Source organism: Saccoglossus kowalevskii, chromosome 10, assembly GCF_978046115.1.
Source record: "Saccoglossus kowalevskii chromosome 10, keSacKowa6.1, whole genome shotgun sequence".
Taxonomy (NCBI): domain Eukaryota; kingdom Metazoa; phylum Hemichordata; class Enteropneusta; family Harrimaniidae; genus Saccoglossus; species Saccoglossus kowalevskii.
The window spans coordinates 24,812,940-24,838,667 of NC_140650.1; the positions used below are offsets into that span (position 1 = coordinate 24,812,940).

Consider the following 25,728-nt stretch of genomic DNA (forward strand, 5'->3'; position numbering starts at 1 on the left):
TTTTAAAGAGGTATTGTTATACGACAAACTTCACAACCAATTAGACAGAGTCGTCTATTTGTACGACACTGCCTACGTCATGCCGACGTCACGGAATCACTTAATTGCTGCTAGTAGAAGCGAATTAATGGGGAGTTGTATAAGTTTACGTTACGTAAAAAAAAAAAACTAGACCAGAATAGACAATATGGGAAACACGGGGACGCTAGTGGCATTGTAAACAACGATAAACACTAGAAATGGTGGACATAAGACATGATGATGGCACCTTGCCATGGTAGTTACAATATAGGAAAGTAAATGCAGACGAGCAGATGGCGAGATACTATATTTGGAACAGTACGCGATAATCTCAATAAGAAGTACAGAACATATAAATCACGGCGAGTAAAAATTACATCATCATGATTAATGTCAATGAGAGGCTACGCGTTAAACGAGATAACAGCAAGTCTATATACCCGGTTTAGGATAAGCTGGCATAAACGTTGAATGGCGTATACAGCACTCCGCAGCCGGGCTCTATTCCGTGCATACGTCTTCTGTGAGCACCGTCGGAAACTTCGATGTTTCACAGTATCAAAAATGGCGTCATGTCTAAGTAAGTGCGACGACCTATCCTATATTTGTTCAAGTGTTTACCTTATCTACACAAATTATGCCGGTGTAACTCGAAACCGAATCTATAAAGCAACGTCGGTGTTTCTATTAATAGTAACATTACTCATGCCTTAGTCACGTGACTACGCGTTGGTCACAGGACTGTCAAACACTTCCGCAGTGAAATGGGTGCTCTCCAATCATATTGATTGCGTTATGTACTACTCTGACCCAGTTGCTGCCCAGCTGGTCAGCCACCTGGTTAGCGTTGACAACAAGGATGGCAGGATAAGATCAAAACGCCGGTCGTCAACAGTTAAGTCAACCGGAAAATCGAACCAAAGCTTGAAGACTTCAATATGGATATGTATGTACTTCATTTGAACTAGGCTTGCTATATCTGGATCGGGGTCTCAGTACGTCACTTCAGCGGTAAGTGAGTAAGTGTCGATTTCATGTGTCTTCAACAAAGCACGATATTTGACATATATCGAAAGACAAATATTTCACTATTATTATTATAATTTCCTTTATACATTAATTAATCTATTACGAGATGTATTTTGTCGGCATATATTAATAATAGACGTGTTACTATGGATACGAAATTGTGAATGGCATGATAATTAAAATATACTCATGACAATGGTGTGTTAATTACCATGAACAATTATTAATTGAATCAGTACGACGTATAGTTTTGGAGTGAAAGATGAGCGAAATATACTTTCCATACCGTACAATATACATAATATTTTAATCACGATTATACACGTAAATCAAATGTACACAGTTCCGTACTCATTGATCTGTTTTTAACGTGAGCATTTACCAAGTACTTAAAAAAACATCTTTAATATTAATTCAGAATTTCCTGTAATTCAGTTTTGTTGACTGTGGTGTATGATTTATACCGTCACTGTCTTGGTTACGCCAAACCAAAACGTGTGTGCATTATAGACACCGTATAGTAAGTGCATTGTTGTGATTAGATGGTGTACTGAGGTGGCTAGGTCTATTCGTGACACGGTGATGCTTGGCTGACAAAGAACTATGGGTGCATTGTCCGCCACCACGGGACGGTCATCGTGATAAATCGCTGTCACTATTCCATGCTACTGAGTCTGAGAACGACTATGCCGATCCATAACCACACAGTCTTTCAATAAATTGAACCATGTTTGTTAGTGTATGCAGTGCATACTATTATAATACCCGTTCTCAATCACGTCGCCAATAGTAAGCCCGTGATAAGAAGTAGTGTTAGATTACAAGCAACATCCGCAGCATTATGGCTCCACCAGACAGACAGGCATCAATGATAACTTGAAATAGCACGTCAAACTTCTGATGCCGTATATGGTTGACACACTTGTTGTTTTTGAGAGATTATAAACTGTGCTTACTGTCTTCTCAGATCTGCTGCTGGGAGTGACCAAAAATAGGATGGGGACGAAGACTGTAGTTACCATGACTACAGCTTATTCGAGTCAGTTCACAGTTATTCAAGACATGCCTGATTCCCGAAAGGAAATCGAGAAGAAGACTAATCAGTGGCGCTGTCATTGGACACTTACTGGACTTATTTTGTTACTTATTGCTGTGGGAAGCGATGGCCGCTGTGACGTCATCAGAATAGTCACACACATCATCATTGCGTATATTGTATCTATCATTACCATATATACCCTTCGAAATCACGCGCATGTGCATTGGTGTACGTTGAGGGCGCTGCAAAAACTTTCCACGCCACCTGAGAATGGATTACTCAACCCGAAGGCAGTTAAAAGACACTTGGTCAGACAATTGGGCCGTGAAGGGGAGTCTGAGGAGGAAGAGGAGGAAGAAGAGGAAGAGAAGGAGATGAAAACTACAATTACAGAAGATTTTCATATTTCGAAGAAGCGAAGTGCTATTGTATTTTACTGGAAACGCTACAATCTGAGACGGAGGCGAATAATTCGCAAACCTAAATATAGATTGGACTGCATTGGGTGCAAGTGACCTTGCACAATTTACTATTATTTATTACCGAATAAGTTATCCTTTTTTTATAAATGACATTATATTCAAAGTATAATAAAAATGTATACTTTTCTTTTCTACTCTGTGACGTGCTACTGTTCTCGATGCGTTTACTCGTGACGTCATTCTTATCGGACCCCTGGTCCCTAAAACTAATTTACATAAGCCCGACATTTGCTGCTCTACATGAGAACACCATCGTATCGAAAGTGAATGTAAAGTATAGATTTCAATTCACACTTTGCAGAGGAGTATTGGACAAGGTTGTCTGTTATCTACCACACTCTTCATTATATCGATTGAACTACTTGTGATGCAATATAAACTATCTATACATTGAAATATACATGGATGTATGCAAATAAGACAACATTTGAAGAGAGTGTCTTATGTTATATTTATTTATGAAAACCAATTCAGATTCTATGATTTCATACTTTACCCATAATCCTTTGCTTGGGAATCAAGATGGATAACTACATAATACTGATAAAAAGTTGAATATCTAGAGAATGAAAAGTAATATAAAAAACTGTAAATTGCATTCTCCTACATTTGTCGAGCTTTTTCTTGAGGGGTCATTATGTTGTTTGGCTTTTCCTTTCACACATTAGTGACTTCGGAAAGAACAGCAGCAGAGACACTAAAAACTACAAAACAATACACAAAATGAATAACAGTGACAGATAAAAAGTGGAAACAAATTCCAATGTTACATTTACAAATTATAAGATTCACTGACAATTAAACATACGAAAAAAATAGTACTACATATGAGGTGTTGCTGTATGTAGCGCCCTCAACCATGAATAACATTAATTGCGAAATGTACTAAACAGCTACTGGTATATGAGAGGACGCTACTAAACGACTACAGTTCACATCACGTTTGACTGCGCTAATAAAAGTACGGTACTGACATCATATACTACTACATTATTATTTCCCCACTCTCATAGTGCACGTGATTACCATCGATACTATGTGGGTTATGTAAACATAAGCTGATTTAGTAACATTTTGGTAAATATCACAAATACAGAGACATTTGTTTGCTTCATACATGAAAACATAAGTTTTTTCCAAATGTTTTTCTTTTCTTATCTCCAAATAGTTTGATGGTTTGCTAGAGTAGTGGTTAATTTGTAACATACAGCAAACAACATTTTTATATCCGTAATAAATAATTCTTAGATAATTCAGAGATTCCCAAGCATCTGATTGTGACTTTGAATGAATGGAACAAATAAATATGCATGTTAATTTCCTGGTGATGAAGACGAATACTTGTGTTGGTAATTACATTCTCAAAAAATCGCAGCATTTTTAGAATCATTTTCTTTCATCAGACTTTGAGGTAAATTTAACATTCGGATCCTACAGTTCAAAACGTACCTTTGAAGAACAAATACAACATATTACTTATTTAGCAGTCCGAAAATGGGGACTTATGTTTTGACCCTTGTGCGTCCGTGCGTCCGGACCTGTATCTTAGAAATGCCTGGACCAATCACAATCAAACTTCACACATGTATCGTACATGATATTATACATATGCACGTCAATTTGTTTCACGATCTGATTCAAGATAGCCGAATGGCGGCAATTTTTGTACTAAAAAATCGTCAAAATCAAGCATTTCTCGGCTGTTTACAGATGGATTTTGTTGAAACTTGGTATATACGTTAGCCATTATAAGACCTTGACGCACATCATTTGTTTTTAAGATAAGATTCGAAATAGCCGACTGGCGGTCATTTCCATTTAATGAATGGGCTTCTAGAGCCATATCTCTGACATGCTTTGACTGATTATGTTCAAATTTTATATATTCATTATACATGTATTCAAAATGGCTGATTTTGTTTTAATTAATGCTGTTCCAGAGCAATATCTCTCAATACTTGTTTGACGATCGGATACAAATGTCAATCATTTTAATGTTAAACAATCATTATAATTATATTCCTGACATGTTTATATACCAGCTATATTACTATAAATAAAACTATATATCTTAAATTCGATTACTAACGGGACTGTGCCATGCATGGCTTGTTAATCTTTGTTAATTTTTATTATTATTCAATCAAACATTGAGCGACGGTATGGCGGTTAGCGTGTTCTCCTCACATCAGGAAGGTTCTGGGATTCCCGCAGTCAGCTGTTCACTCTGCAGTTCATTACAGTACAATTCGCTCTGCCTTCCAAAAACATATCATGAGGTAAGTGAGACTGGTCTGAACACATGCACTTGCAAGTAGGACTCAAGACGAAAATATACGTTTTCCTTTTTTCCGTTTAACACGTGTTTGTTCTAGATATGTCAACGAGATCATAAGAAATTATACAGGCGTATTGTCAGTGAAACCTTGTCAGTAATATACTGTCTATGGCGAAACCCAAATGGAATAGCGTACGTACGTATAACTAATTAATGTTTGTCATCGTCATCGTCATCATCATCATCATCATCATCGTCGTCGTCGTCGTCGTCGCCGTCGTCGTCGTTGTCACCAATGACGGCATAGACCACGTGTAGAAGAAGCAGTATAATCAGCAGGTATTTTTTTTTAAATTCATCATACTAGTTGTTGATCATGGGTTGTGCGAGTAGTGCCGTCGTTGTGCCGATCCATGTTGCTGATGACAATACCCGAGTACCATCTTCAGGTGCGAGTATTCAAGTTAATGCTCATTTAACGAATCGCCAGCGAGAATCACTATCAGGAGAGAAAAACAGACCGATTGATTCCCACCTCCCTCATACCCCCTCAAAGGGATCGAGTTTCATGGTATGTGAATATATACGAATTTACGCCGCGAAAGAAGGGGTATTAGCACATGCAGAGGAAAAACAAACGTCGAATTAAATCACAGAGATGTGTGAAAAAAGTCCAAACAAGTAAGTTTTGTTACATACACCAACCTTGCAAAGAGACGGAACTTATTACATACGTAATGAAAACAGTTGCTTATTTCGTCACAGCTGCTTGTGCAATCAGTCAATCAATCGATCAATTTAACGCAATGTTATTTCTACAAAATATGCATCAAACGATGAAACAGTAGTGAAAGTGTGCAAGTCATTCAGCGTGATGTAAAAACAATCCTAACCGGACGTTAGGAGTAACTTTATAGTCGACGAAATCAAAATAAATTCGACGTTCTTGCGTGAAAGAATTCCCATGCATACAACAGTAGCCTTTCATTTGATTTGTTTACTTGTATATGATTCAAGATATGGTTGTCCAAAAATATGAGCAAAATTATTTTATTTGTTAACTATCATTTACAATCGGCTGACTATTCATATCCATTCCGTATTCCGCCTCATACGAATTAAACCAGGATTTACGGACGTCAGTGAATCGTGACTGTTCCCCTGTGTACGATTTTGTGACGTATTTTGTGAGTTTTGACAATAAACCTAAATATATTGTAAAATTTTTGTGTTGGACAATGATGATGTTGACATACATGTAGGCCTAAATTCGAGCTCTTCAACTTACAGATGTGTGTAAAAACAGTCACGTCTATATGAGGGTTAACTCATACGACTCAACGCCACAATGTCTGTTTTAATATTTATTTTTTATGTTCATGTTTATGTTCACATCTGTTCGCTTGAACCAGTGTCTATTGGTGCTAATAGACAACCAGAACATGAACTGGAAATTGATTATCTATACCTCGTGACGTCATACATCTAAGTGGTAAATTTGTATCTCAAAACTGTTGAAGCCGCCAATATCTAGATAACGGCGTTCAAAATACTGGACGTGCAAATGAATAAACTATGTGTATAGAGACTAGTTAATAATAGTAGTTTTGTTTTATAAAAAATAAATAAAATCTTTGCATTTCAGTTCCTCCATTATAAAAAAGAAAACTTGGTACGGAATGCAAGAGAAACCTCTATCACATACGTAAGCACTGATGGCGAGACAATGTAGAAATAGCAGAAATCGCGGCATCATTTTATAATCCCCAAGATAGTATTGGGAGCACTCGAGTGGGCATCAATCCAATGCCTGGGAAGAATTCGCTGCCAGTAGAGGAAACGCCGATTCGGTGAATAATCATCTAAATGAAGGAAGGAAAACATTCGGGTTATCACTATAGCAACAGTGGAAAAACGAGTTAAAAAATAATCTATGTTTCAGAAAGTTGCAAAGCATGCTAAAGTAACAACGTATACATCATGTGAACGCATTGGTATGGGCGATAACGGTAGTGGATATGTCGTATCAATGTTTGCCTAAGCGATTACTGGGACGGTAAATATATTACTAGTATTTCTTAGACGAATCCGACTATTAATAAACACAAATTTAGCACAATCAGTCAAACGACCGACCGACTAGGCGATCTTCAAAGTTACTAAAAACGACTTGCCGGTGGCATGTCAGTCAGTCAGTAAATGACTTTTCTCGTCAGTACTTGCCGGATATATACATGTTTTTACTTCGTGATTTATGGTCGACGAGTGTGGCTTTGAATTCAATTGTCTGTTTGCACTCTCCATCCACTATACACCATATACAGAGGCGGCGACACGAAATTTTGCGCGACCTTACTACGGGGTTCGGGGGTATGCTCCCCCTTAAAAAAATTTGAATTCTACACCCTCTGAAAGACTATTTCCTGCATTTTGAGGAGCAAATTTTGCTGATACAAAGGGTTTCAGCTTAATTTTGGAAGGGCGACGCCCCAAGGATTTTTCGAGAGCCCCCATCAAACCCCCCCCCCCCCTGTGTCACCGCCACTGATATATACGGAAAATATCACACTTTTGAACGAGTGTCTCCGTCTATTGTACACCATATATACGGGGAATATCGCTCCTTGTGAGGGACTATCCCCACCCAATATAAAACATAAATACGGGAAATATCGCTCCTTCTGAAGGAGTGTCTTAATCCTCTGTACACCATATATACGGGAATGTCGCCCCTTCTGAAGGAGTGTCTCAATCCACCGTACACCATATATAAGGGAAATGTCAACCCTTCTGAAGGAGTGTCGCAATCCTATGTACACCATATATACAGGGAATATCGCTCCTTGTGAGGGACTATCCCCACCCAATATAAAACATAAATACGGGAAATATCGCTCCTTCTGAAGGAGTGTCTTAATCCTCTGTACACCATATATACGGGAATGTCGCCCCTTCTGAAGGAGTGTCTCAATCCACCGTACACCATATATAAGGGAAATGTCAACCCTTCTGAAGGAGTGTCGCAATCCTATGTACACCATATATACAGGGAATATCGCTCCTTGTGAGGGACTATCCCTATCCAATATAAAACATAAATACGGGAAATATCGTTCCTTCTGAAAGAGTGTCTTAATCCTCTGTACACCATATATACGGGAATGTCGCCCCTTCTGAAGGAGTGTCTCAATCCACCGTACACCATATATAAGGGAAATGTCAACCCTTCTGAAGGAGTGTCTCAATTCACCGTACACCATATATACGGGAATGTCGTCCCTTCTGAAGGAGTGTCTCAATCCACCGTACACCATATATACGGGAATGTCAACCCTTCTGAAGGAGTGTCTCAATCCACTGTACACCATATATACGGGAATGTCAACCCTTCAGAAGGAGTGTCTCAATTCACCGTACACCATATATACGGGAATGTCGCCCCTTCTGAAGGAGTGTCTCAATCCACCGTTCACCATATATACGGGAAATGTCAACCCTTCTGAAGGAGTGTCTCAATCCACTGTACACCATATATACGGGAATGTCGCCCCTTCTGAAGGAGTGTCTCAATCCACCGTACACCATATATACGGGAATGTCAACCCTTCTGAAGGAGTGTCTCAATCCACTGTACACCATATATACGGGAATGTCAACCCTTCAGAAGGAGTGTCTCAATTCACCGTACACCATATATACGGGAATGTCGCCCCTTCTGAAGGAGTGTCTCAATCCACCGTACACCATATATACGGGAAATGTCAACCCTTCTGAAGGAGTGTCTCAATCCACCGTACACCATATACGGGAATGTCGCCCCTTCTGAAGGAGTGTCTCAATCCACCGTACACCATATATACGGGAAATGTCAACCCTTCTGAAGGAGTGTCTCAATCAAATGTACACCATATATACGGGGAATATCGCTCCTTGTGAGGGACTATCCCCACCCAATATAAAACATAAATACGGGAAATATCGCTCCTTCTGAAGGAGTGTCTTAATCCTCTGTACACCATATATACGGGAATGTCGCCCCTTCTGAAGGAGTGTCTCAATCCACCGTACACCATATATAAGGGAAATGTCAACCCTTCTGAAGGAGTGTCGCAATCCTATGTACACCATATATACAGGGAATATCGCTCCTTGTGAGAGACTATCCCCATCCAATATAAAACATAAATACGGGAAATATCGCTCCTTCTGAAGGAGTGTCTTAATCCTCTGTACACCATATATACGGGAATGTCGCCCCTTCTGAAGGAGTGTCTCAATCCACCGTACACCATATATAAGGGAAATGTCAACCCTTCTGAAGGAGTGTTTCAATCCACTGTACACCATATATACGGGAATGTTGCCCCTTCTGAAGGAGTGTCTCAATCCACCGTACACCATATATACGGGAATGTCAACCCTTCTGAAGGAGTGTCTCAATCCACTGTACACCATATATACGGGAATGTCAACCCTTCAGAAGGAGTGTCTCAATTCACCGTACACCATATATACGGGAATGTCGCCCCTTCTGAAGGAGTGTCTCAATCCACCGTACACCATATATACGGGAAATGTCAACCCTTCTGAAGGAGTGTCTCAATCCACCGTACACCATATACGGGAATGTCGCCCCTTCTGAAGGAGTGTCTCAATCCACTGTACACCATATATACGGGAATGTCAACCCTTCAGAAGGAGTGTCTCAATTCACCGTACACCATATATACGGGAATGTCGCCCCTTCTGAAGGAGTGTCTCAATCCACCGTACACCATATATACGGGAAATGTCAACCCTTCTGAAGGAGTGTCTCAATCAAATGTACACCATATATACGGGGAATATCGCTCCTTGTGAGGGACTATCCCCACCCAATATAAAACATAAATACGGGAAATATCGCTCCTTCTGAAGGAGTGTCTTAATCCTCTGTACACCATATATACGGGAATGTCGCCCCTTCTGAAGGAGTGTCTCAATCCACCGTACACCATATATAAGGGAAATGTCAACCCTTCTGAAGGAGTGTCTCAATCCACTGTACACCATATATACGGGAATGTCGCCCCTTCTGAAGGAGTGTTTCAATCCACCGTACACCATATATACTGGAAATGTCAACCCTTCTGAAGGAGTGTCTCAATCCAATGTACACCATATATACGGGAAATATCGCCCCTTCTGAAGGACTGTCTCAATCCAATGTACACCATATATACGGGAAATATCAACCCTTCTGAAGGAGTGTCTCAATCCAATGTACACCATAGAGGCGGTGGCACAAAATGTTGCATGAGAGGCGAGATCTACTCACCAACCTAGCGCCAAAGGCGCAACCTTACTAGGGGATTTGAGGTAATTTTGAAATCTAGACTCTCTGAAACGCTACACCATATATACGGGAAATATCACACTTGAACGACCAATGAATATCAAGAATTGCTAACTGTACCTAATCGAACCTAACAAATATCAAAACTGTTTTGGAAATATAAAATGGCAATTTTCACAGAAGAAACAGAATACAGTTAATTTAATTTATGGCCATGAAAGGCCATATCTGGTAGATTAACAAATGAGTATCAACACCACTTGGTAAAAAGTGTGAAACTCCATTATCATCACTGGTCGTGATCATTGGTGGTTGACGTCTTGGCTAGGATTTCAAAATGCTTTTTTCTGACGGAGTCGGGGAAGCAAGATAGAACTTGTAAAGGGGCAGACTGGCATGGTGAGGGACAATACACATTCAAATAAAAGAATAAAAATCTAGATTTAATACTAAATATCTCTATCACAAAATAATAATATACTAGCACATAAAATAAAGTCTAATAAAAAGACTGCAATAAAGTGTCTGACACTGTCAGTGACTTTAGTGATTACATTACTACATAACAGTTCTCCCACACAATGGAGATGCGTTTCCGCAGGTACAGTATCAAAAGCCTGTTTCACACATGTAATAAATTCCACGCCCATCCACGAATCCAATCGCAGCTACATACAATATTCCATTCACACACCAAGAAAAACGATTCAATATTTGTCTTATGTTGTCAGGCAGGCTAACACCCTTTGATCGACCAGGACCAGAGTGATTTCGATCTTTGTTACGTCCCAAATGTAGTTATAAATATTTATAAGCTTATTATGCAATGTACAATCTCCAGGTGCGAGTGACGTGCTGCAAGTCAGATAAACTGTAGGAAGGTTGATATTTGATGGAAAAATAGCAGAAAAACTGCAATTTTTTGGCCGAACGAGCTTCAGGTCGAAAGTATCGGATAACGCGCAAGGCTTGATCTGTATGTATACTGATTTCGCGATCATTCCAAAGCAGACAATAAGAACAGAAGTACAGAGAAGTGAAGTGAAACCATTTATTGAAGGTGTCCAGATCAAACTGATTAAAATCAGATGTATTGTTACAGTAGGGCAGCTTATTTTTCTTTCTGAATTTCATATATTTTATTTTAATAGTACTACATTTGTTTAGTATTTCGTAATTTTTAAAAAACTGCTCAAATGCTTTAAATGCTCAATTATTCAGTTTTACAATGTACATATTCCCCCATCCTCAAATAAAAGCTAAACACCCCCTAAACAATTATAGGTAAAAACTTCTGAAACATGGGCATGGAACGGGAGCTGGGATTAACTGCTTGAGTTAATGTATCAACAAGACGAAAGCAACAACGAGGAGTATACATGTTCGTGGAGTATACACCCTGGGCTCTTCTCACGGGGACGCACACACTTCCCATACATTTACGCCGAGCGTCAACGTCAATGTACCGGCATGACATTCAAATTTCATCGATAAGCTTATCGTAGCATTCAAGGCGAATTTCGTTGGTGCTGGCCTGGGTGATAGTCACACGGCAATGGACAGATATTACGCCGAAGATTCCATCCATTACAGCCATACATGCGAGGATGTTCCGGCAGAATGCCATTGTTACAAACATCAGGTTCTAGTGACTGTCGGGGTCCCAATGGGCGCCGCCATTAGGTGAGTATAATACAAACGTACCCTGAGTGAAGGTTAGACCAGTGCGAATGAACGGCAGCAGTTGTACATCAGTTTTCCAAATTTCGGCGAATGTCACCAGTGCGGTTAGCAATACTGTAATCACCAACATATAGTGCAGGGAAATGTCTAAAGGTGAACGGGCGTGAACGTGGAAGTAAAACAGCATACCTTTGATGACAAAAGCCAAGGCCATGAAAAAGTGCTCAAAAGCTTTCAGCCCAGTGACACACGTACGTGCAATGACAAATACTGCACCGGCGATGCCAAAGAATATGTGCATAGTGCAGTGCTGCCATTCTACAGAATGCACAAATTTTCCCGTATCTTTGTCTAACATGGTCCATTTTCATTCAGGCCAAGATTGTTCAACGATGACCCCAACACTACCGAACACAACGACGATTATACCTTCAATGAACTCGGCATCGCGGCTTGTAAAGAAACGTCATATTCCATTGCTGTTGACAGTCGGGTTGTTGGTCTGCCTAAATATGTTTGAATTCTTACGAATAAAGCGGTAGGAATACTTTATGCACCACCATACCCCGAAGACGATGAAGAAGCTGCCGAGGAGAGCGTGTCCCATGAAAAGCCCTCATAGCTGTTCCCGTTAAATTATCGTCCAATTCAATCGTAACTAAGAAAGTAATCAGATGCTTGACCTGCAGTGTTTTGCCACGTCACTTGTGCATGGACAATATGGCTTCTCATAGGGTCTATGAGCTTCCAAGACTGTAAGCTACAACTGCGGGTCAAATCTCGAAACAAAAGAGTCGTGAACAAAGAACTTTCGAAGGCAATAAATAATACATGTGAATTACTTAGAGGTCGCTGTTCGATTCGCTAAAGGGTGAAATCGACCGTGACCATGGAGATTTTTTTTAGCTCCATGAGTCGACGCATGTGTCACCCAAATTATGTTTGAATGACAAATTGAAAAAAAATAATAAATTTAAAGGTATCCCCACTTATTTAATGAACCCCTGCAGATGGTATTCCATGAAATACAAAGGATCAGAAATGTGTGAACAATTATCAAGACAAGTTCTAACAGGAAACCGGTTATGTAAGAATGTATCCACTCACTGTGTACTTGTACCTTTTTTTTAGTTATCATGAGTACTACGTTTAGGGGGCGGTAAAATTCACATGGGTCCGGAAGTGGGGGGCTTGTTGCTGAAAATATTTTCCAGTGGCACATGAATATGAAGGCCCATCCCCTCAATTGTAAACAGTGACTCCACTTCAAACACATTTTAGAATAGAGTACCCCCCAATTTTTATGTTGAGCTATTTTTTTTCTAAGAAATAAAACATCATTACATACATTTAGTTACTTTTAGAGTCGCTACAACATGAATACATGTACGTTGTTGTGACTTTCACTAATTCATGGTTAGTACCTTCATGGAAGTAAACAATAATGGATCTCGATGGACGAAACATAATAGTGGATGTTCCTGTCATGAATTTGTTTTCGCGTATCTGTTAATCCACTTAATTAGTTGATTATTAGCTGAATTGCTGTGTTATGTCTGTCATCATTTAGGCCTATTTGAAGTTTTGGACGGAACTCGACTCAGTGATTTGGAACTAATTACGAGATAACCGTCACTATTCTGACTATTAATTCTGACAGTTGGTATCCGTAGTTATTAATGTAGTGAACGATTAATCAAAAGATATGACGTATTCAGTACTTAGTGTGATTGGCTTTATGATTGAAGGTTACGCTCTAGAGTCTTTTCACTGCTTTGTAATTGGTTAGAGTTTTGAAAATGAATAAAGAGAGTTTTGAGTTGGTCTTGGGGAGTACAGCAGAACAGACGCAGTCCTGGAGAGCCTTGGGGCGAGTGTTGACGCAGTCTAAGAGAGTCTTGAGTCAGCCTTGTGATAGTCTTGGGGACTTTTCCCCAGGGCGCTGTGTCTTATAGAGTGCTCCACAGTCCGACTAAGACGAGAGTTGAAACGTATTTCGTTGTGTGTGTCTTATCTGACTGTAAACTATAAGAGACTTTCCCGATCCTGTACCTCAAGGGGACGAGATAGAGAGACGAGACGAGATTCCCCCCTTGGCAAGTGTGGAGAACCCCGTGGAGAAGAATTTACCCCCGTGATACGTGGTGGTGAACCCGGGCATTGCGTTTTACGCACATTGACATCCTGTGAAGAAAAGTGAAATGGCGAAGGTATGTCTTTCTTGTGAACCGAACTAACAGCTCCATGGCAGAGACGACTCAGAAACCGCGCTTGATGACTAACGGCTTTACCAGTATGGCACCGATGAACGACGCTGAAGACATGAAGATTTCAGAACCCCTTCGGAAGGACGAATATCGTATAGGACTGAATAATTAAGAATTGAGCGACATTAAAGACAAGAGGATGACAAAGAATGACCCGGACTAACGCAACAAGAGAAGAGACGCTTATAGACTTTGATTAGAACTTTAGCTATCTGTGTATTGCTTAGAGAACCGCTCGTTGGACACTGTAACTGACACTGTGTAACTCAGGACGTTGAACTCTTTTCCAGAATCCTAACCCTATTGTTCAGTAATGTAATGTATTGCTTGCTTTTCCTATCATTTTTACCTTTTTTTGTGATGTTGAATTGTATGTTATGTAAGCGTCCAGATACTTGTTTGGAACTGATATTTAGTGATGTGCGAGGTCCTTTATAACGATTTAAGCGCGCCTCAGTGGACAAGTATTTACAACACAGTGTTTTGAGTTTTGTGAAGTTTTATGGTGTTTTAATGAGTTTATGAGTAAGGATTATGATGGGAGGAATGATGCCCCCAAGAGTTTTTCAGAGTTTTAAGAGTTTTGAGATTTGTCGAGTACAGAGATACCGACGTTTAAGAGTTGTTTTTGTTTACGTGTTGTTCCGGAATACTTCTGACGCTTTTTGAGTTGAGAGCACTTTGTAAAGTTTTTTAATATCTTTTTGGAATGGAGGTGGTGCGCCTATATACATATTGTTTGATAACGCAAGCTTTTGTCCATGATTGACAGGATTATATGTAACTCAGTAGTTTATTTCGTTTTAGCCTTTTCCGTCTTAATTGCCAGAGGAGTAATGTGTTTATACAGCGGCTTTGTCTTTGCATTCCGTTTCCACGCCATATGACTTTTGTTTAGATTAACGACTTGTAAGTTCAGTTGAAGTTTATAAGCGTATGTGACAGGAGTTTGATTAATAGCTTTTTATTCATTGTTTATTAGTTACCGCTTTGCAATGCTTTAACCGAGAGACGCATTCCTGGTAATCACGTGATCATGCTGTTGACTGCAGCGATTGGCTGATCGCTTGGTTACACCGCCACGCCTTAGTTTTTTTGACCTTTTGATATAGAGTTTGTAACCTTAGTAACGAGAGACAGTGCAGTGAAGGGTTACCTCAGCGAACCGTTTTGAGAAAAGTGAGTCAATTGGTAGCCTTTCCCTTGTTTTTGATTTATAACCGTTGATATTTGAGACTTTATAACCATTGTATTTAGAGTTATAATCAGTTTATTAATTAGTGTGTTTTACTCTTTTTTGATTTATTCCTTTTCTTAGTATTGTATTTAACCTGTATGACAATGAGTAGATGACGGTATCTTTGATTTATGAATGTGTTATGCCGGGAGGCATAATCTCAGTTTGGGTGAAGGGATGTGTCATGAATTTGTTTTCGCATATCTGTTAATCAACTTAATTAGTTGATTATTAGCTGAATTGCTGTGTTATGTCTGTCATCGTTTAGGCCTATTTGAAGTTTTGGATGGAACTCGACTCAGTGATTTGGAACTAATTACGAGATAACCGTCGCTATTCTGACTATTAATTCTGACAGTTGGTATCCGTAGTTATTAATGTAGTGAACGATTAATCAAAAGATATGACGTATTCAGTACTTAGTGTGATTGGCTTTATGATTGAAGGTTACGCCCTAGAGTCTTTTTACTGCTTTGTAATTGGTTAGAGTTTTGAAAATGAATAAAGAGAGTTTTGAGTTGGTCTTGGGGAGTACAGCAGAACAGACACAGTCCTGGAGAACCTTGGGGCGAGTGTTGACGCAGTCTAAGCGAGTCTTGGGTCAGCCTTGCGATAGTCTTGGGGACTTTTCCCCAGGGCGATGTGTCTTATAGAGTGCTCGACAGTCCGACTAAGACGAGAGTTGAAACGTATTTCGTTGTGTGTGTCTTATCTGACTGTAAAGTATAAGAGACTTTCCCGATCCTGTACCTCAAGGGGACGAGATAGAGAGACGAGACGAGATTCCTCCCTTGCCAAGTGTGGAGAACCCCGTGGAGAAGAATTTACCCCCGTGATATTCCGCTCACCGCGATATCCCACGAGATGCCCTGACAACGGTCGCCAGCCACGTGACACAAGCTTTGGTTCAAAATGGCGTCCTAGCTTACGATCCGTTTGTTTTACGTTAATATAATGGATAATGTCGACAAACTCACAGTGCCACGGTTCAAGAGCTTTTTACGTAAATTTGGTGTCTCAACATCGAATTCTACACTCCTTGCACCAATCACATTTGCCCATTTCAACCACAGTCCCTCAACAAACGGTTTAGGAACGCTATTGTTCAAAGTTGTGAAATACACTTTACGTTGATCCGATGCCAGTTATGCTATGAGTTGTGGGTAAAATCGTCATACCGCCCTCTAATAGCTGTGCTGTTGCCAGTCGGTTTTGCTCGTTACAGTTGTGTATTTTATGATACATGTATATATATTTAGTTTCCGTTATTCTGACATTAACACACAGCTATTGCAATATTCTTGTGTAAAATAGTTTATTTTCGCTTGGAATTTATTTTCGCTATTTTCGTTGAAAGGATGATTCAGCGAAAATAAAATCTATTGAATATGCCTTTTTTCCTATATTTTACATTTAACTTCAAAAATCAATGAAAATAAATTACATACAAAACACCCAGCGAAAAATAATTCCAGCTAAAATACAGTAATTTACAGTACCGCGTTTCGAAGTATAGCGGTAAACTATTATCTGTTCCTAATAAAAACAGACGGGGTATGGTATGAGGGGTCACGTTACTAGATTTTGAATACTAGTCTAGACCAGTCACGCCATAATGCAGTTTTCAATTTAATTTGTTTGTATTTTTTCATATTTTTCGTTGTCACAAGTGGTGTGACACCCGCTACTGTCCCCGGGACACGCCTGACAGTGCAACGGATACAGGCTTTTTGTCAAACTTCCTTTTAGAAAGGGCTTTTCATTCCTGGTCGGCGGTCGGAGTGTTAGTAACGGGGAGTGTTATTTTTATTAATGATTGCGTTTACCATTTTCAAATTGTTGTTGACTTTGCTGTCAGTTATTTCGAATATTCTTTCCCTCGTAATGTTAGTTGCCGTGTTCCACAGCCCATTTCGGCTTTTTGGGGATATAGAATCCGAATTCAGTAAACTTGTGCACTACATGCAATATAATGACAAATATTTTGGTTTGTTGTGTCTTGATAAATAAATTGTTCGCCGTACTGCATATATGTGGCTGCCCCTTACTATATGTAAGTGTGTGTTGTACATTATTCAATGCGGTGGGTCCAAATAAGACTTACTCGTAGTTAGTTTACGCCATTGCGTTCATTCGTTGAGATTCACATAATATCACTCTAGAGGGCGCAATTGCCATCTATAATTTCTCCGGTAGACCTTGTATGTTCTGGGACGACGGTAATTTACTTAGTTGAAGGCCTCATATTAATACAATTATGAACAAAATTAGTAAAAAGATTAGGTTAATATGTACGTCATTATTTGTCCAAGTGAACCATGATAATATTATATAACTCACTAATTCTGTCACACACATACATGTATGGGGAAATACTTTCGCCACGTTCATAGGTTCTATTTTTAGATTACAGAAGAAATTTGTCTGTTTAAAAACCTTTTCGTATTCATTCAACTACTTCCATTGACTCGTTTTAAAATTGCCCAATTTATAATAATTCATTTTTTAAGTTTGACTATTTTTGTTTACTGCTATTGGCATCATAATTTTCTGCATTATCTTTATTATAATTACTGAATTTAATTTTCCGATTTCACTGTCCATTTAAATATAGTTTACAACAATTAGCAAGGGCAAGCTACTTGATTAGTTCCACCGTGACTAAAACTACATAACTAGTCCTCATCAAATAAGTATATATATTTCTTTTCGTAACGGCGTTTGTTGTGCGTGTATACTTTATTTCATATCTGGTGGAATTAACTTGTATAATTATTCAGATGCAAATAGCCACTGAGATCTCAATCAGAGCGAGGGAGCCGCGAGACTTCGATCACAGCAAGGGAGTCGCGAGACTTCGATCACAGCGAGGGGGGGCGCAAGATTTTGATCAGAGCGAGGGAGTTGCGAGACTTCGGTCAGAGTGGGGGAGCCGTGAGATTTCGATCAGAGCGAGGGAGCCGCGAGATTTCGATCAGATCGAGGGAGCCGCGAGACTTCGATCAGAGCGAGGGAGCCGTGAGATTTGGATCAGCCTGAGAGCGAGGGAGCCGCGAGATCTCGATCAGAACGGAGGAGCAGTGATATCTCGTTGGCTGTCTGAGGCTGAGGTTTATTCTAAGCGAAACAAAAAAGAAACAAATGAACAAAGCGAATACAACTCTTTATAATAGTACATCACTGGAATCCATACCTTATATTTTAATTACATTGGAATGATAAAACTAATCTATATCTCGAGTAAGTACATGGCGAGCTTCATATAATGTATAACGTAAAATGGGTTCTTGTATATTTATATATATATTACTATATTTCTGGGTAAATCTCCATAAGCGGCAGTTTTGTAACCAATGACGGCAATGATCTTCTCATAAGTAAATGTTGTGTATTATTTTGGCAGTCATGAGTTGTCTTGAAATGTTGCGCCCTCGCCGATGGAATTTGCATTTGCGATTACCGGAGAGGGCACTGATTAGTGTTGACTATATTTCTATCACGTTTTTTAGTTTGACATTTCGATAAAACGAGCAAGTTTAAATAGAAAGGCGCCCTCCTAACATGCCCCCCCCTATTGTCAGCACATATTAAAGCAATTGATACAAACATACCCACATGACTAAGTGACAGTCGTTCGGATAAACAAAAAGTAAACATCGACAATATAGTAAAGTTCGAGAAGAGCTGGCAGTCACTTTTGTATTATATTTTTGTGGACTAAATACAAGAGACAAACTTGATTTTGCCATAAATCTACGAAATCCAAATCATGCGACAAAGATTGAACTAGAACATGCGCGGATTGAACTCTATGCATCAGGTGAATATGACAGACGTCGCTGCAGACAGCCGCCATTGCATCAGGTGATTATTTGGTCACATCGAGGCACTGTGATTACGTCATCATGATCACTCACTGCTTGCAAAAGGATTCAACATTTCTACAGCAGGCCAGCATATAGTCATGGAAACGTGTCTGAATATACAGAGATCTGACATCGGGGTCGTTGCTTTCTGAAAGACGTCGCGATGCAAGTGTCGAGCCCGATGTACCATCGTGATTGTCTGGCTGCCATTCGAATTGAGATAACTGAAATAGGTAAGTAGTAGATCCAATAAATCAATATGACGAGAAGTTATGTTGTCATAGTAATAATATAAATACATCATGTTAAATTTGTGATTGGTATATTGAATACTGGCGTCGGACAGCACAATCGCTCAAAAAGATTTTTTTCGCCAAAGAACATATACATAGGTGTCCCGTGGAAAGAAAGTAATTATAATCACGTCTGACGTATGTGCACTTCAAATTCCCGTTGTCTTCCATTGAACATGGAACCTCGAAATTAAATTTACTTCATATTTAATGAAGAGAAAATAATGTACAAATGAAAGGAAATCTGCCATTCCCAGGGATTGTAATAGAAAATCATGGGACACCATAGTCTGACAAGTTGGCGTGGGTGGGGTTCGCCCTTTGTCATTTTCAATGACTAATTCTAAATTATTTCACAACCAAGTTCGTCAAGACTGTCTCAGTCGGTACTCACCCGCCCTTCCAGTTTGCGGATAACTCTTCTTGTGGTACGGCCCTGATCTTTAAAATGTCTGGCGTAGTTTGGTTTGGTACTCTGACTATGGCGCTTTTCTTCTTCTTCAAGGGCTGCCAAGTAGGTAAGAAAGACATGCAAGTCTCCCCTGTGCTGTAGCAGGACATCATCCTTGGGTGGGAATAAAAGAACGAGATTGAAAAATCAATATAATTCCACACTTTAAATTGTAGTTAACTTTATTATCGAAATGGTTAAATTGGGAATAGGTCGAAAACCTTAATAGATATAATTTAATCAAAGAATTATTCGGCGCAATTTATTTATTGTAAGAAGGATATTTTCAAACGAAGCACGTGTCAACATAATCTAAAGACTTCATGCATAGTCAATCACATTACGTCATGCGGAGTGACGTCATTCGTTATTTATCTAAGTACTGGTAACATGCGATTTCCGTGTTCTTAGCAAGGTTTTAATTAACGCCTAACGATTTACATGTGAATGTCTCATCGCAGACCAACGCGGCGATGATGATTGTTAGTTAAAAATAGAGCATGAAATGTAAACTATTGGTTGATGGGGATTGTGTAGACTGGCCAAGTCGGAACTTCTTTTTTGTTTTACAAAAAGAAATAATTAATTGGTCTTTTAGTCCTTTTAGCGTGATCGCGAAAACTAATCTGACCGCTAGAGAAATCCTGACGGGATGTCTTTCGCAGTCACGCTAGTTTTCGTGATCACGTTAAAAAGGCTAATTGACAATTAATTATAAGAAGTCCCAACTTTTCCAGTCTAGGGACTGTGTGTCCTCATTTTTTCGAGTCTGTAATCGACTCCGACGTGATGATCAGAAATGATAGTATGAGTGGGCACAGCTTCAATCCTGGAATTGTTGGCCACATAAATTAAAATTTAATAAACATAAAGGAAGCATACAAATGTTACCTCGCCCCTTCCACGAATCAGCCGGAATGGAATCGGAAGTTCATCACCTGCTGGGAAGTCGGAGGGCAGTGACTGTTCAGTATGCCGATTCGTGACCTAAATATCAGAAATATATTAAATTAGGACGGTTAGATATAGAATTATATTAAAAATAATCCATGACATATAAGTTACAGAGCCAGTAAGATCACTCTACTGCAGACGGTGGTTTGATCACTTTCACGTGCTGTGGAATGTTGAACGCAATACAGACATTACGTATCATAGTTTCAACTTATCCGGGTCATCTCCCCCTTTGCCGTGGATAACTGGTATATTCCATGACTACGAGTATTTGACCTCCACTCTCATAACTGTTCAGTTGGAATGCTGAGGTCACGACCTTAAAAATTGTTGACAATAACATGAAGGTGATACAGCGGTGATAGTATATTTTGGTTTCGTGACACAATGGCATGACTCGATTCTTTAATGTAAGGTAATACAAACGCCGTCACACCGTTACAGTAGATTTACACTGGGTACGTGATATTTGTGCCCGTTCGGGGAGTGGTGGGCATTGATTCTATTGGGACTACGCTACAACCAGGTAATGACAATCAATTTAACCGAGAGGAGACTGGATCTATAAACGGCAAACGATAAATCACCAAGGCAACAGATAAAAAGAAAAGGTACAAACCATGTACATTCCCGGAAGATATATTGGTCTTCACCGTCAAGAAACACAAGTTTAAAGAGAGTATTAACTGAACTGAATCTGCAAATGCTGTTTAATCACGTCAGTTAAAATGGGGCACCACAGTAACCGCAGTAAAAAAAATCTGCTTATTTAGAAAGTTGTAATTGACTGTTGTAATTAATTTACTATTATTCCGACCCCTGTTACGTGACAAAGTATCTGTAGTACAGCAACCTATCCACATAAACGTTTACGCAAAGCCCCCTTCTATTATAGAGGGACTGTGATTTACGTAACTAATAATATACTCACAAATGAGGCCTTTGTCGAACCAACCATCTGGCGTAGTGTGTTGCATTCTTCTAGTAGGCGATCAGACTCCATATTTGCAGGCAGCTCTCCAAGTTTCCGATTCGTTACCGACGTCTTGAGCACGGCCCCTTCGTGGTGAGATAACTGACTTCCGCTGACAGCGCTATCCTTAGTACGGTCTAAGAGTCCCATGATGATTGGTTACGCGTATCGTGGTAAATCAATTTAAGAGACACTACAATATCTAGTTTCTGTCGTTCTATTATACCGGAATTATATATTACTTCACAGCCCCTCTATAGACGACTGTAATTAATTGATGATTTGCGGTCTAGCCCGTGCTAGGTTATATCGTACTGTGAGTTATATATATCACCCGATGATAGCTAGCTCTGGAAATAGGAGTCAATCAACTGGTAATTCAACCGGATACAGTGCAGTACTCGTTATAAAATGAGCATGCGCTACTTATTGTAGACCTTCAACTAGGCATTCACCAACACTGTCAGTACCAGTGTTATTCACAGATCAATAAACAATTTAAATTTCAAGCTGATGCACGAACTAATCGGACATACAGTAACACGTTTTATCAGCAATACAGTTCCTCCAATTACACCATTCAACTTACCAGTCGAAGCTAGAAACGTTTGAGTAAACGCGCGTATTTATACTTTGTTTTCCGACCGAGAAATCCCCGGACAAGAATAACTACATGATCTCATAGGAAAGTTTTCCACTGTGACGATGGTAATCCCCGGTCCATTTATCCCGCGTGAGGACCACGTGATCCTCGCCACGTGCACAAATTGATGCGTCTCAAGGATGTTGTATAGGTTTGGGGGCAAATATTACCGGTAATCCTTGGAACGTTTTTTATAATCTATCTAATCTAATCTAATTTAATCTAAGTATATCCAATTATTATACAAGAGAACTGGTGATGGTTGTGAAACCATAACTGCCTCAGCACAAAGATTGTTATGTAATACAAGGGAATGTAAAGGGAAATGACTGGTAGAAGCAAGGCTGGGCAAATTTTGCGAAATAATAGTCAGTTAAAACAAGACATGAATGTCACAGTCCCCGTCATTTAATTATAAAATGCTCATGTTAAAATAATACATGGAACATCTGCAAACAGTTGAATTAATATGTACTAGTACTCTATGTGGGTACTACTCATCATAAAGTGATTTCCCTCAATCTAGTATTCAACTGATAACTGAAAACTTTGTTAATTTTGGTTTTTGTATATTACCAGGACCTGGGTTTGTTTCAGTATCACCATTGTAATTCCCCTCAAAATGTAGCCCTGACACCCCTTTACGGTTTCCTGCTGAAATTGGTAATGGTACGACCTATCTGTCACTGATTAAGTTCAAGGTCACGACCAGGTCATGATATCAATAAAAACCCTAGCATTACAATTTAAGCTTAGCCTAATTATTTATTCTGAGCATGCTCAGTTGTTCTGTCAGGGGTGTTGGGAGAGGTAATTTTGGGTGAAAATCATGAAAAAGACCCACTTAGGATTTTCAGATCTGGAAAAAAAATTACGTGCATATTCGGCAGAGACTTATTCATCAACCTGCCAAGTTTCATCGATATCTGCTGCAGAATATCTGAGAAAATGTCACAGACGGAAACCGGAAATAAGAAACTATACTCCCGACTAATTAATTGCCAGACACGAAATCAACACATTGTGGGATATCGAAATATGGATGATAAACAGCAAGTGATATTTCCAGAGATATGATAGTTGGAATTGAAGCAAAGGAGTGGCCTATTAATCCATGAATATACAATGAAACACGGAAACTAAACCTAATATTGTAACCTGGTCTGCACAACAGGGTCTTTTTAAATGCTGCCCACTGTCTTCCCCCAATCAAAAATGAGAGGGGGGCAAGGGTGGTATCTGGTACAGTTTTACGGAAAATAAAAAGGGCTTTTTACAATTTACAAGGAAAAAAAGACGTCTTTACAGTTTACAGAGAAAATAAAGGTTATTTTACATTTTACAGACTCAAATTCTCCGTGTGTAGAGACGCATGTGCATATTACCCTCGTAATGCTCTTCATTCGGTTAGAGGGCCTTTTACGCCTTGACATTCAATTTTGAAGTGAATTGTGTCATCTAGTCGTTTTACAGTTTCGAAAATGTAATTTTCCTTGATTATTCTTTACGACTTTTTTTATTTGGATGCAAATTCTTGTACGTACCAAGTAAAATGACACATTTTTACAGTGTACGAAAAAAAATATTTGATTGATTACGTTGTACGTCTAGCCTGTGATTACAGAATTACGGAATTTGTTTTTTTTCAATTTATGTTGTACGAACAAAAAATATTGCAATTACGTTGAACGAAAATAACCCTTGCCTCCCTCCCCTCAAAAATCAAACCTGGGTCAGTAAGTTTTTCCGGGTCTAGATTCTAAATTTCGACGCGAGGGGTGGTTAGCAGACCCCCCCCCCCTGCACAATTTCGTGCCGCCGCCCCTGATTCTATTTAGCAGACTCGTATGTTCACTGCTGGACACTTTAAAAAACAATGTCTCGATAAGTGTTTTATTAACCGGAATGAGAGGTCCGGAGTCACGGTGACTCTAAACATGTCTTCAACCAGCCTAGGCCAATTATTAATGTGCGGGGTAATTACTAGTACTCTGGCCAATGATATTGAACTTTGCTCCTCGATAAAGCAGTGGTTTTTCACTTCAAATAATACCCTTGATATCCTGGACAAATGTGTCCATTGTTTCACAAGTACAACTGTTCCAAAGGATTTTCGTCTTCTCAATTTCTCACGATAAACCTCCAAATGTTGTTTTGTTTACTTGAAGGAAATGTCTTTTGACAGCATTTCTTGTATTAATTTCCAATGCACAAAAAACAGCAAACACCGTTACTGAAGCACAGAATTTGCATGTATTTTTTCCCGGCCAATCACGAAAACTGCAAATCAAAGCTAAAACCTCATCCATAGTTGTTGACACTTTGCAGCAGCCATGATGAATGTATGGATGTGTCTCATGCCTCATGTCTCAATTTAAATGCCTAGCAAGAACCAATGAAATTTTTTAAATATTTTTGTTCTCAGGTGCTCCCTGTTTGAGGGCGTAATCACCTGGGTCAGAGGTGGGACCAACTTGTGGTCTTTTGTTTACTACTTAGCGGCTGTGTATTTTGGTTTATTCTGTGTGTATTCGGATGTTCTAATCTTGGTGTTTTTCCAGTGATTTCTCTTGGTGCAATCCAAATGCAGTAGGTGTGTCTTGTTTACCTGAGATTTGCAAGAGTTTGAGCTGGCCAACATGTTAGTTTTTTTCATATGGTTGATTACTTTGAGCCATATTTTCAACTTTCTTCGTCATTTTCATATAGCAATCTCGTCATATGTTAGCATTGTCGTCTATGGAAATTCAATTAGTGGTATGAGCCCTGAAGTAACAGTTTGCCTAGGACCACCTGAGGTTGTTGTTTTGACCATAATTATGGCTCTATTCACTGGAATTTAGTCATTTTTGGCAGATCTCATCTTACATAACCAAAGTTTACTTTGACCTAAATATTATAAGTTTTGACCTCTCCTGACCTTGCATAGATCTGATAATTATGAGGTTGTGTGTTCAAGCACACATTTCATGAGATCAGCTCCATTTATTTAGCAGGTATAGTGCAAAGTAATTGGGAATCTTTTTTATTTTTATTTTACCACTTTTCTTACTTTGTATTCAACTATTTAGACACAATGGAGTATTTTTTTATCCAGAAATGTCATATTTTGCTATGCATTTCACCCATTTCTGTCAATCTCTTATATCTTGGTTGAATATTTTGAAAATTTGTAAT

General features: G+C 39.2%; 2 protein-coding genes across 3 annotated transcripts; one reads left to right on the forward strand and one right to left on the reverse strand.

The window, feature by feature from the left end:
- Positions 1–761: 761 nt before the first annotated feature.
- On the forward strand, positions 762–2,995 carry LOC144350261 (uncharacterized). Of its 2 annotated transcripts, none has more exons than XM_078008517.2 (2): positions 762–1,040; positions 2,018–2,995. In XM_078008517.2, exon 2 carries the CDS (start codon positions 2,047–2,049, stop codon positions 2,602–2,604), a length of 558 nt encoding a protein of 185 aa, XP_077864643.1. In that variant the 5' UTR covers positions 762–1,040; positions 2,018–2,046; the 3' UTR covers positions 2,605–2,995. The 2 variants fall into 2 exon arrangements, with proteins under 2 accessions (XP_077864643.1, XP_077864644.1); XM_078008518.2 differs by having other exon boundaries at positions 762–1,032.
- Positions 2,996–19,056: 16,061 nt separating this feature from the next.
- On the reverse strand, positions 19,057–22,551 carry LOC100366599 (uncharacterized). The gene is made up of 4 exons (XM_002733870.4): positions 21,867–22,551; positions 20,873–20,968; positions 19,925–20,095; positions 19,057–19,461 (listed from the first exon to the last, which is right to left on the reverse strand). The coding sequence occupies exons 1-4, from the start codon at positions 22,056–22,058 to the stop codon at positions 19,285–19,287; spliced, it is 636 nt and encodes a 211-aa protein (XP_002733916.1). The 5' UTR covers positions 22,059–22,551; the 3' UTR covers positions 19,057–19,284.
- Between the last annotated feature and the right edge of the window lie 3,177 nt (positions 22,552–25,728).

Bases quoted from the DNA above. Each gene is read 5' to 3' on its own strand.
- LOC100366599 (XM_002733870.4), bottom strand. From the start codon at position 22,058: ATGGGACTCTTAGACCGTACTAAGGATAGCGCTGTCAGCGGAAGTCAG. The intron at 20,096-20,872 runs GTAACATTTGTA...TTCCCACCCAAG, and splicing joins TGATTCGTGGAAGGGGCGAG to GATGATGTCCTGCTACAGCA. The intron at 19,462-19,924 runs GTGAGTACCGAC...TACCTATTTCAG, and splicing joins TCCGCAAACTGGAAGGGCGG to TTATCTCAATTCGAATGGCA.
- LOC144350261 (XM_078008517.2), top strand. From the start codon at position 2,047: ATGGGGACGAAGACTGTAGTTACCATGACTACAGCTTATTCGAGTCAG.